Here is a 12,578-nt window from a genome sequence, read left to right on the forward strand (position 1 = left end):
CCGGGCTCGGCGCGGGAGAGCGCAGGACGGAGCCCCTGCTTCCCGAGCACCTTCTCACTTGGTCCTTCCAGCCCACGCCTGAAAATCAGCTTTTAAACTCCGGCAAACTGGAAAAAAACAGAAGGAAAATGAAAGGAAAAAAAAAAAAAAAAGGAAAAAGAAAATGAAAAGGAGAAAATGAAATTAAAAAGAAAAAGAAAAATGAATGAGAGAAAAGAAAACTTAATCAGAAGAAAAAGAAAAGTGGCAGCAGCCACTGTAGCTTTGAATTCCTGTCAAATTCAAACAGCTTCAAGCACCTCTAAAAGGATTACCAGTTTGGAAAAGCTAGGAGAAAATAAATTAAAGGGTATTTTTTCATCCTTTAAGAACTTTCTTAAAACCACATTTACATTAAAATTTTTAATCTCACAGTTATCTAAAAACTGCAAAACCCTAGGGTTACCAGAAATTTACTTCTTCCAGCTCTGTTTCACACAGCTGGTGTGGACAAAGTGTATCAGATAGGCTGAACACTTTTTTTTGCCAAGTCAATTGCTTCACTGAACTAAGAGTCCATTGATTCACATAGTTCAGAGACTGTTTGTACAGAACTGGAGAGTTTCCAGCTCTGCCATTACATGTCTTAATATCCATCAGCTACAGTTCCAAAGTTCTCTCAGAAAGATCTACCGAAGGCAGCAGAGTTAGACCAGGCATAAATTCTCACTGACCACTTGGATGGCAGCATAGCTTTTAGATACTGCATAGGTCAAGGTGCTGTGACCTGTCTCTCTATTAGTGAAAAAAACCAATTCAAGCCTGTTTACCTCCAAAAATAAAGAGCAGTTGTGTGTGAGGCTGGTGTTAGGTTAGTAACTGAGTCATGGGCACCTTTGTAGATAAGTTTATACTTGCTAATTGTACATAAAAGTGCTTGCAGATTTCCAGTCTCCATGTTGTAAGCACTCATAAAATAGAAGAAATGCCAACAGCTGTGTCTATAGCTGGTATCTTAACTGCCTGTGCTCCAACATACAGTGTTAGTCTGAAGGCATCTCCGGGTGTCACTAATCCACCCTCCCACTCAGGAACACCGTTGCCAGTATCAGATAAGGTGTTTACCTAGGTGTTGGCTGGACTAGCACCAAATTGTTGAAAATATTCAAGGGCAGAGACACCACAACACTCCTAGCAGCTTGTTCGTGGGCTGCACCACCCTCTTGGTGCAGATTTTTTTCCTAATGTCCAACTCTCCCATACTGTAATTTGTGGCTGTCGTCCCTTGTTCTATCCTAAGAGCATCTGGCTCCGTCATCTTCGTAATTTACCTTTGGTAGTTGCTGGCTCCCATTAATTCATCCTACTGCCACCTCTTCGTATGACTAAATAAGACCACCTCTCTCAACCTCTCCTCTTAGCTTGTGTGCTGTAGGGTCTCTCATCATCTTGGTAGCCTTCCAGTGGACTGTGTTCTCAACATCCTTCTTGAACTGGGCAGTTGGAAGCTGGAGACAGTATTCCAGGTACTGCTTCACCAGTGGGGGGATAGGATAATTACTTTTCTGTCTGCTGGATGTACTTCTGATGTCACCCAGCATGTGGCTTGCTTTATTTTTAAGGATTGCCCATGTTCAGCTTGATGTCCATGCATGCCCAGGTGCTTTCCAGCAAGGCTGTTTTATCAGCCAGCCAGTTCCCACCCTGTACCAGTGCACTGGAGTTTTTTACTCCATATGCAGAACATGCTCTTTCTCCTTGATGAACTTCCTGAGTTTTCTGTTGGTTCACTCTGCATTTACCAAGGCCTTGGTTCACTCTGCATTTATCAAGGCCTCTTTGAACTGAAATTGTACAAGCCACGATGTCAAGCCTGCTAATGTAGTATTGTCCACAAAATAGTGAGAGAGCCCATAATAGAAAAAAGAAAAAAACAAAACAAAACAAAACAAACGAAAACCAACCAACCAAACTCATACTGCAATAAACATATGACCTACCTTGACAAATAACACTGATTTTAGTAATGAATGGAGAGTCTGGGAATATTATTTTACCACAGTGGAAAATTGCAAACAAATGTATAAATACAATGCTAAGGGAGAGTCAAATCCTCTGAGGGCATGAGCTGTACCCAGAATCAATCCAGAGCCCATCCAGTACAATGAACACTACCTAAAATAAGCATAGTCCCTAGTCTGCCTTAATTAATGTTCTGATGTGGTCTAAAAGCTCTTCTGTTAATAATTTTGTTTATTTAGACACTTTTGTAGATAATATGAGAAATTTGGGACCCATAAAAGTCATCAAGAAATCTCAGCTGACTTCTGTGGAATTCTGATTCACTCAATCAATGTTATTGTATCAGCTGCAATGGCAGTTCTTACTTTCCTTCAGGACAAATTTCAGCACTGACACGTGACTTTGAAGGAGTCTTTGCCTAGCTGAGTTTTCCCTTCCATTGCTTGAAGATTTTATGCTAGGCCATTTCAATTGCAAAGCCCAGTTAATTACATTGGTGATGCCAGGCCTCATCCTGCCAACAAAATGTTGAAGCCAACAAAAATGTTAGTGTTAATTCAGTGTTTATTAAATGTTTTAAGATGACAACATGGAATCCTTTATAAGCGAAGTAGTGACAAATTTGAAAAAAAAAGAAAATCTTTCCTCGTGAAGATTAATAGTGAGAGTTGTCTAGTTACTTTTGAGTTTTTGCAGTCTCACAGTCAAACTTCAGTGTGATGTTCGACTGTGCTGCAGTGACACCCATTTTAAGACTATTGTCACATGGGAACAAATCTGTTGAATTATTTAGCATGAGATCAAAACAAGGCTTTCTATATTCATCAACACACCAGCAGCTGAAGCTTTACACTCTGTACTGAAGAAGGCTACGACTGAAATCCAGAGTAAGCTGCGATGGCATATACAGCCTGGAGATCCAGTATTGTAACATTTCCTGTTTGTCTTATTGTGGTAAATAAGAATTAAATCAGTTCAAGATGAGAGGACAGTAGCTTAAAATGCTTCTATGAGTAATACTGTTACCAAAAGTTCATTTTCATGGTACACTTGCCTCTGTGGAAACTAAATATACGTTTTCATTTGCATATTGTGTGTAGTCCACTAGTTCACAAGTCTGTATAGAATTTATATCTAGAGCATGATATTTTTAGGCATATTTTAGAGTTTTTACAAATTAAAGATCCATTTGTTTTGCTATTGCTATGTCTTCAAATACCTCACAATGTGGGAGATAGCACAGGAATGTATTTCACTTAGACATTCATGATAGTCACTGTGAAAAGTAATGATAGGTTTGCCTTCATTTAAGAGTCTACCAGCCTCCTAGAAATTTTGGTGTAGTAAACTCACCAGCAAGATGTGGAGTGTTGCTGTAGAGCGAGGGATACAAAGAGTGACCTCTCTGTCAGGGTCAGGCTTAGAAGTCAGGTGTCCACAGACCTATGTGTAGGTGGGGAATTTCTCTCTCCTTTTGAATGTCTCATTTGTCTTCTAGAGAAGAAATACCAGCCTAGCAGTAAGCCATGTCAACTCCAGTTTGCCTCATTTCTGCTGTAAGACACAGCTTGTCTGTGACGGAATCACAACCAGCTACTCCACACTGGTAAGGTTTTGGCAAGCAGTTTTTTCATTCTGAATTGGGAAAAACTTCACAGATGTCACTGGGAAGTGCAACATGATGAAGGTTGAGTAGCATTACCAGATGCCTGCAGACCTTCCAGAAGAAACAGACCTGGCTTTGTCTGTTTTGGAGGTAAACCATCCCAGGAGATAGCTTCATGGACTAGGGACCACACAGACTTCTTGGTACTGTATATAGAAATTGAGGAACTGTGGTTTAATTGCTCTGTGGAAACCGCAGTAGGATCCACTGCTGATAGTCAGGAATTTAAATTAAAATGCTGGCCGTTAGTAATGATGCTATTGCAAAAAAACCCCAAAAAAACAAAAAAACCTTTTTGCTTATTTGAAGGTTAAATGTTTGATGCTTCTAACAGCAGTAAATGTTTTTGCCTAGAGCTTCCCAGCTGCCTTCCTCTTCTACTCTGACTCACTCTGTTTTGTCACACTTGAGAAGTATTTAAGCCTAGAAAAGTCTTTGAAGTTATTCGTCAACTGAATGGCAAACAGAGTTTAAAAGGTACTGCAAGATGTGCTTGTGTTTTCAGTCACAGCTATCAAGCCAGCCATTCCATCAGCCAGGAAACCCCGTGGAGTTTTTTATCCTAAGAAAATGTGATCAGCTTCAAAGAGTAGCAGGATGCTATCTGGTACCAAAATGACACTAAGAATGACTTTAAAATCTCTTCTTCAGAAACAGTCCCCATGGTTTCAGTGTAAGTTTTTGCCAAGTAAGAACCTAAATCCTGTATGAAAAAGAGTGATAAAAGTTCTGTTCCATATAAACTGCATACTGTATTTCAGTGTAAAGTTTAAATGCCTGTAATTTGATTATCTAGTGTTTCATATTCAGGATGATGATCTTTCTGCTTGGAAGTTTAAAACTGAAATATGACAAGAGATAAAAGATTCAGTTGGAAGCTGATGCCTGCCTTGCTGGATGCACAGCTTCTGGACAGACAAGCTCACATTACTGCACATGCAGCAAATGCTAAAATATTCTGCCTGGCTACAGTTCTGCTAGTGACTGAGCAGGGTGGGATTAATACTGTGTAAAGCTGACATATCCAGGTCAAGGCACAGGCATGAACAGATGAGCTGTGCACACTGTGGATGGAGAATCCTGTCCCAGAACGCCTTTCGACCTTCCACTGCAACACACATTCACTAGTGTAGACCAGAGGCCAAATCAGAGCAGAACACTTTCCCACCAAAACCTCGTGATCCTCAGATACTTTGACACGCGTGTGTGTACCAGCAAGTCCAAATTTGGCTTTGTGGACATCTGTTAGCAGTTATCATGGATTCCAATCTTCCTAGGTTTTTGGAGCACTGGACTGCACCTTACCCAGCACCTGTGGCAGGACAAGTGCTGTGCAGCCAGCTCTGGTGCTCTCATTTTACTCTGTGAGCATCCCTCAGGCCAGACGTCAAGGGTTTGTGGCAGAGCTTCTCTTCAAACATCTTTGAACCTCAAGCATTGAGGTGACTTTTCAGTCCAGGAGACAAGAGTAGATCTCATTCAAAGTAAATCTTCTTTGTTTCATATCAAAGTGATTTTTTTTCCTCCTCCAAAGCCATTCCGGTCAGGTAAGAGTGCCAAAGTTGTGCAAACCACAGAATCACAGAATGTGAAGGGTTGGAAGGGGCCTCTGGAGATCATCTAGTCCAGTTCTCAACACCGTTTGATTTACTATCTTGACCACCTCCTGTTGTGCTTCATTGCTTGACATAGCCTCTGAAAGATGTCTGTGTGTGAACACTGTTATTAATACATGGAAGCAAGGATGGCATTTGTCTTTCAAAACAGCAGTGTTTAGTTTGGAAATGAAATAATATTAAAAAAATAAGAGAAAAGGCTAGCTGAAGAGTTAGACAGGAAAAAGTCATTATGATAAAACGTGAGCATGGTTAATTTAAATTAGCTGGCATGTCATTTAATGAAATATTGTAAATATAAATAGCATAGTAATAGTAACATTAATAACACTATTATGCAACATTATCATATTTAAACAAATAGTTTTGTTTTATTCAAATGAAAGATGAGACATAAAAAGGTCACAAAGACGAATATATCATCCTTGCTAAGAATCACCCAAGCCTCATAACTGAAATATTCAGTGGGAAAGATTAAAAAGACATTTCTCCATTGTACAAGGTTGCACAAAAAGGAAGAGGGAGCAAAGACACAAATGAGATTTACAATTCTGCCTTTGTTGCAGTAAAACTGAGCTAGTGCAGGAATCCAGAACAGGCCCGGAAAGTCTTTTCATCTGGAAAATTTTAAAAGAAGATAATGGAAAAAAAAAAATTACTAAGAACGAGAAAGTGGGGGGAGGAGTAGAATAAAAAGGAAGTAATGCTTCAAGATGCAACAGGCTTATCAAAGCCCCTATCTGAAAACCCAGTGTTTTTCAATAATTGTTGTATGGTTCATGATCAAATTTGTATCTGATAAGTGGGAATAATGTTTTCAGAAGCAGCTGCTCCTCTCATGCCTCAGCTGCAATTTTCAGTGTCAGTACTTTTTCTGATTTAGAAGTCAAATGGAAATGGTAAAAAGAGTTGGCTTAGAGCCAGCTAAGGGTTTGGTGGGTTTTTCTTCCCCTTCTCATTGATATCAAAACAAAACCAAACTTTCAGTGTCAAGAAGAGTCCCAGACAATCAAAAACCAAGAATCTCATTTCATTCACTGATAACTGTAAAAAAGAGCAAAGGAAAACAAAGCCTAGCTTCACAAAGTCATCACTGAGACTTTTCCTTTTCAATGATATTCAGTGTGGTTTAGATATTTCCTTAGGGTCTGAGAGCCCCTGAAACTAAACCCATCTCTACCTCATAGGATCACACCTTAGGAAAGATGTAAATTACCAGTCTGAGGTAGAACTGGGTATAAGGAACTTTTCAACTCTGATTTTAAATTATCCATCACTCCTAGTTCATTTTTTTTTCCACTGTATAATACAATTCCCTCCTTTAAAAAGATAGCAATACTTGTTTATCCTACAAATGTGCTGGAGGGATGTCTGGGAAGAATGTGGGCAATGAAACCTGTAGGGTAAGGTCTAAGTAGTATTAATTTGGAAAAAAATGTCCTTCAGTTATTCTAGAAATATGGCAGAGGCTGATCATTAAGTTAGATTGTTAAGTATGAAGCCAGAAAATACCACACCTACCAACCTGGCCCACCACCTCCTCTCTATGTCAGTGGGTTGTCATCTCACTCCTCTCTCACTCCTACTTATTGTTCTCCTCCCCAGGTTGGCCAGGCTGATCCTTCTAGACAGGGCACAAACACAGCTTTTGCCCTGCTTGTTAAGGAGATTCTCATCTCATCCTAGCAGTTCTTAGTCCTCAAAGAAAAGACATCCTATAGTCAGAAAAGCCAACTCCCTGTTTTCAGTAAGAGTTGTCCAAACAATAGTTGACCTATAGGATCCATTCATTCCTCAGACCCTACTACCTCACCAGTAGGACTGAGGAGAAACTACCTGGGTACCCATGTCTTTGACTTGCCCTACAGCAGTGTAGTCATGTTTGATAGGCTCCACATCTCCCCTGACAGTATGGTTGGTGTGCACGTGGAAGAGCAGCAGGGAGTAAAAGTCTGAGGCCCAGACAAGACTCAGATTGCTCCCCACACCATCCCAGCTCTCAGTCCCCCAACAAACCTCCCCAGACAGCATGTTGTGGCAGCAAATGGGAGCTTCCAAATCCGGCAGCAGGGAGTCCTCAACAACTATCACTCCTCACCTCCTCCTGCCTGGGTCAGACTCGGCCAGCTCTGATGCTTTGCTGGAGAAAGCTGGAAGCTCTGGCCTTCTGGTCTGCTCCTAAAGCACTAAAGATATTCTGTAACTGCAAATATCACTCCTGTCTCTGGTACCTCCTCCAATCATCCATGACCTTTCAAAACTGCCTTTTGTTATGGTTTCATGCAGTACTTAGAAGGATCTGCATCTGTTTTCTAAGTGGTGTGATAACACCAAACAAAGTCTGGAGAAGAGAAGGCTCCGAGGTGACCTTATGGTGGCCTTCCAGTATCTTAGGGGGGCCTACAAGAAAGCTGGGGCGGGACTTTTTAGGATATCGAGTAACGACAGGACTAGGGGGAATGGGGCAAAGCTGGAAGTGGGCAGATTCAGGCTGGGCATGAGGAAGAAGTTCTTCCCCATGAGAGTGGTGAGACCTGGAATGGGTTGCCCAGGGAGGTGGTTGAGGCCCCATCCCTGGGGGTCTTTAAGGCCAGGCTGGATGAGGCTCTGGGCAGCCTGATCTAGTGGGAGGTGTCCCTGCTCATGGCAGAGGGGTTGGAAGTGGGTGATCCTTGTGGTGCCTTCCAACCCTGACAGATTCTGATCTGTTTTGGCAGAGGACTTTGGAGCCCTGGTGGCTCGGTGGTTGGACTTGATGATCTTGGAGGTCCCTTCCAACCTAAATGATTCTATGATTCTATGATAAAGTAATGATCCTCATTACCTCAATACCGTAATAATGGTAAGAGTGGGAGTTTAGTGACAGGTTCTATGCTGCCTCTATGGTTCTTTTGTACTGTGATAACTCTTAAATATATATGGAGACTTATTTATGTTAAACGTTTATTAAATCAGGTTAGATATCAAACCACAAACTCTTGGCTTATAAACTGCTCAGTTTAATGAATGGACTCAGCATATTGCATTTTAAGGCAGCTCTTCAATAACATTACAGCCACCTGCTGGAACTCAGTTGCAACATAAATGTCAAGTTTCACGGAACACATTTTTGTCAGCAAGAACATTTTGTTATCTTTGGATTCATCACTGGCTGAAATACCGATCAGATCTGGCTACTACATCTGATAAAGCAGTACGAGGATATGAATAGAACACCAGCAAAGGAGATCACTCCCTGTCCCAGCAGAACCTTCTTTGAAATCCCAGCAAGACCGACCTAGGATTCTAAAGGCAGATAGTCATTGCAGTGTTTGGTTTGACACGTCACAGCAGGCTCAGGTCATCACAGCACTGCAGTTCACCAATCTGTAAGGAAAACAGATCTGCTGTAAGGATGGATGAGACACCACATCACTTGCCACTTTTAGGAAAAGGCAGCAAATGAGAGAAGCAAAAATAAATGCATTAACTTCAGTGAATTCAGCAACTTTTTTTTTTTTTTGTCACTTCTACTTATTTCTGCTACATCTTTTTCCTTCACTTCTGTTTGTATCCCTGCATTGCTGAACTGCGTTCTCCTCTCTCCCAGTTCCTTTCAGGAATTCCCAACCTTCTGTTCTGTGTCTCCTCTTCCATTCCCCTTGTCTGCGCTTCCTCCATTTCCTTTTGGTAGTGACTTTCCTTCTGGCACTAAACACAGTAAGCTCATCTTCTCTCTTCAACCTCCACTTCCTTTTTTTTGTCCATTTCCATATCCTGTGCCTATTCCATCTCAGTTAGTGTATTATCATCTCCTTTCTTTCCCAGATCCTTACAAAGAAGGTATGTGAATGGAAATGGTTAGCTGAGCAAAGGAGCTGAAGCCAGAGTGCTTCCAGTTCTTCTCCTGTCTTATATCTTTTCTACCATCCTTTCTCTCATGATACGTGCCTATTCTGCTGCAGAATGGGTAGTATAACTAGTGAGGAGAGCACTTGTCTCTAGCAGCAGTCCTTGGGATTGAAAGTACAACTAAATTCGCAAAGGAAAACCAACAGAGACTATAAATTTCAGCACCTAAAATGATTTGAATAAACTGCTTTGTTTTAAAGCTGTTCTTCCCTTGCGGATCTTAATGGGAAGCAGAGGAGATTAGGATCTTTGAAAATGACATGCTTTCACTAAAAGCCTCAGCTACATGAGTTTTAAAATTATACCAATGTCTCCTAACTCTGAGGCATTATTTGGTTGTAATTTCTATGGTGTGCCTAAAATTTTCTTGGTTTAAGTACACACCAAAAGTCACTGCAGTTAATAGTTTTGGCTAGCATAGATTTGGCTTGCTCTGTAAACAAAATGTTCCTACAAGCATTCTCTCAGAGTAAAGGCAGTGTGGCAAAAGGCTGTACTGGTTAAATGCTTCTCATACTAGCAGTAGCTTAATTCATGCTGCTCTTGTAACTAAGATGCCTCTATCTCCAGAGCTCAGAAGATCAAGACAGGAACAAATTTGTGCTAGTCATGCAGCTAGCTGCATTTTTAAATCACAAGCCCCCAGGAATGTGGGAAGAAGCTTCATTTAATGGCAAAGTGTTCTGAGTTAACGTATTCTGCAAGCTCACGGCAGTAACAATATTCTTCTTACAAAGCTAATGAACTCTATTTCCTTAGGGTTGAAAGTTTTCACCTTGCACTATAAAGTTACACACTCAAAAACAGTGTAGAGTAGGGAAGCGATCATGCCCTTGTACTCGTCACTGGTGAAGTGACAGCTTGAGTACTGCCTTCAGTTTTGGGCGCCACAGTATAAGAAGGACATCGAGGTCCTGGAGTGGGTCCAGAGAAGGGCAACATAGCTGGTGAAGGGTCTAGGAAACATGTCTTAGGAAATGTGGCTGAGGGAACTGGGGTTGTTTAGTCTGGAGGAAGCTGAGGGGAGACCTTATTGCTGTCTACAAGAGAAGACAGAGCAGTCCTAAACTGGTTTCTTAGGCAAAGACTTCAAGCCTGTTGGCTGCTTACTAAAGGAAGAGGTGGGTTAGCTTTGCAAAAAGATACCAAGTGTTGATCACTATAAAATGATGTAGGTGATTTGATGAAAAAATAACACTGAACAAAACTGCAGTCCTGTAAGATGTATGCAAACTATAAAATAACTTTAGTCTGAAATTTTAAAATGTGCTATAGTGAAAGTTTCTTATTGTTGTCTCTTACTTTTAATTCCTGCATGCCTTGAGTAGAATTGAGGCTGTAAGAGTAAAGCGTTTCTGCTTTGCGACACTGGTTTCAGGCTTCCAATGGAGAAATTCTTTTTCACACTCCAAATTCCTTCCAGAGCCACTGTTAATAATTTGTCAAAATAATACCATTATAACTGATTACTTCAACTTGTTCTAGAATTACTGTAACTTTTAAGACAGTCCTTTTCGTCTATACAGTAATTTGAAGCAGTTAAGCAGAACTCTGTAACCTTCCTCCATAGCTACTGAAAAGAGATTGACATCTTCAGAGAGCAATTCAGATTGCTAAAGGTTTATGATGCTCTCTGCTGTCAGTAGAACAGCTTAGGACTGTGAGGCTCCTAAACAAAGCAGGATACAGCTGATGTATAATGTATATGAAACAGCAGTAACACCATTGATGCACCCAGCATGATATATTGCTCATAATGGAATACCAAATGCCCTCGTAAAAAGACAGAACAGCAAAAAAAAAAAAACAAACCACGCCAAGAAAGAAACCAAAACAAACCCACCACAACCAAAACAAAACAAAAAGATAATTTATTTTGTGGAAAGGTTACAATTTACTAACCATCTAATTTATGCAAAATTATAAACTTGCTAATCGTCTAAACTGTGTAAATCAGTAGCTGTCCAGACTGACAGTTGTCAGTTGAGCCCAGGCCACTTAGGGAACTTCTCTAATTCTCTAGATGAATACAGGTGAAAAAGAAACTAGGTACTTGGTGAATAATCTGTACACCAACATCTACTTGACCTTATTTTACATAGCATTGTTATGCTATGCTTATAACATATTAAGCTACTATTTATACATTGAGTTTGTTATACATCCATATTATAACTTCCTTATTTTTGTAGTGACTCGATAATATCTTAAGTGCAAAATATTTAAAATGTGTATTAAAAATGGTGAATCTAAGTGAGCTTTGTTAAACTGTTCAAGCATTAAATTCTTTTTGTTAACCGCTGATTACTTCTGCTCTGATCTCACCAGATTTTTACCTTCAGTTCTCAAAACTTTTAAAAGATTAGGCAAACCAAACACCTTGTTTCCTCTTAACCTTCCACTTCCTCATTTGCCTACTCTATTCCAGTCTCTTCATAACCTTTAAGCTGCCTAAACAGATTGATTTTCTAATTGCTTTCACTGTTCTCCTGTCCTTTATCTATCTATCTATCTATCTATCTATCTATCTATCTATCTATCATCTATCTATCTCATTTTTACCTCAACTCTCTCAACAGTCACTTGAGTTTTGAGCAGCAGAAGGGGACAAAGCATTCTAGTAATTCCTGCACTTCTTTCAAAGAAAAAGGTGACAAAACTTCCCTACTGCTTGGCATTTGTTTCTGTTTTATTAAACTGATAGATCATACGGAACTACCCATGTTCTCTACAGTCCTGTAATTCCAGACTGAAAAAAAAAAAAGGCAACAAAGACCATATGTAATTCTTCTGTTTCTAAATGCTCCCCCAGGCTATTACATAAATCATAGAATTGTTTAGGTTGGAAAAGACCTTTAAGATCACAGAGTCAAACCATTAACCTAGCACTGCCAAGTCCACCATCCTGGGCTGGTTTTTTTAATAGAAATTTTGCCAGAGTTTCTCCAAACAATTTATATTCCATTTGCCCTGATGAACACTTGCCATTTGCTGATCAGGAGGGTTACCTGCAGCTGGATGTTTAACATGGCATGCTTCTTCCCGAAAATTAAGCTCTTCTTCGAGTATTTCTTTAACTCTCCTAGATGGCTCAACATACACAAATTTCTTCCCTTTTAGTAAAACATATTACAAAAGAATCAGTTATTTTAAAACAACTAGTTATTTTAAATCCCCTGAATTCTAACATTACATTCGTGCAATATAATTTTATGCTGCTCTACTTCTATCTCTAATATGCTTTAAGATAAGTTGTGTATAAATAGATGATGTTCCGCCAGGCCGTGCTCCCCGACACGGAGCAATGCCTCAGGGTACATGCCGTGGGTAAATCCCAAAGGGAGTGCTGGTGGGGTGGGGCCCGCAGCCAGGAGCCAGGGACACCTGGGAGACAGCCGCTGGGT

General features: G+C 40.3%; 1 protein-coding gene across 1 annotated transcript; it reads right to left on the minus strand.

Moving 5' to 3' along the window:
• Positions 1–10,476: 10,476 nt before the first annotated feature.
• LOC103779011 (chromosome unknown open reading frame, human C11orf97) lies at positions 10,477–12,287 on the minus strand (the record flags this gene model as incomplete). Its single annotated transcript, XM_008946628.1, has 2 exons — positions 10,477–10,602; positions 12,183–12,287. Coding segments are annotated over 2 exons (231 nt in total), but the record flags the coding sequence as incomplete, so codon positions are not given.
• Between the last annotated feature and the right edge of the window lie 291 nt (positions 12,288–12,578).

Source organism: Merops nubicus, unplaced genomic scaffold, assembly GCF_000691845.1.
Source record: "Merops nubicus isolate BGI_N331 unplaced genomic scaffold, ASM69184v1 scaffold37208, whole genome shotgun sequence".
NCBI lineage: Eukaryota > Metazoa > Chordata > Aves > Coraciiformes > Meropidae > Merops > Merops nubicus.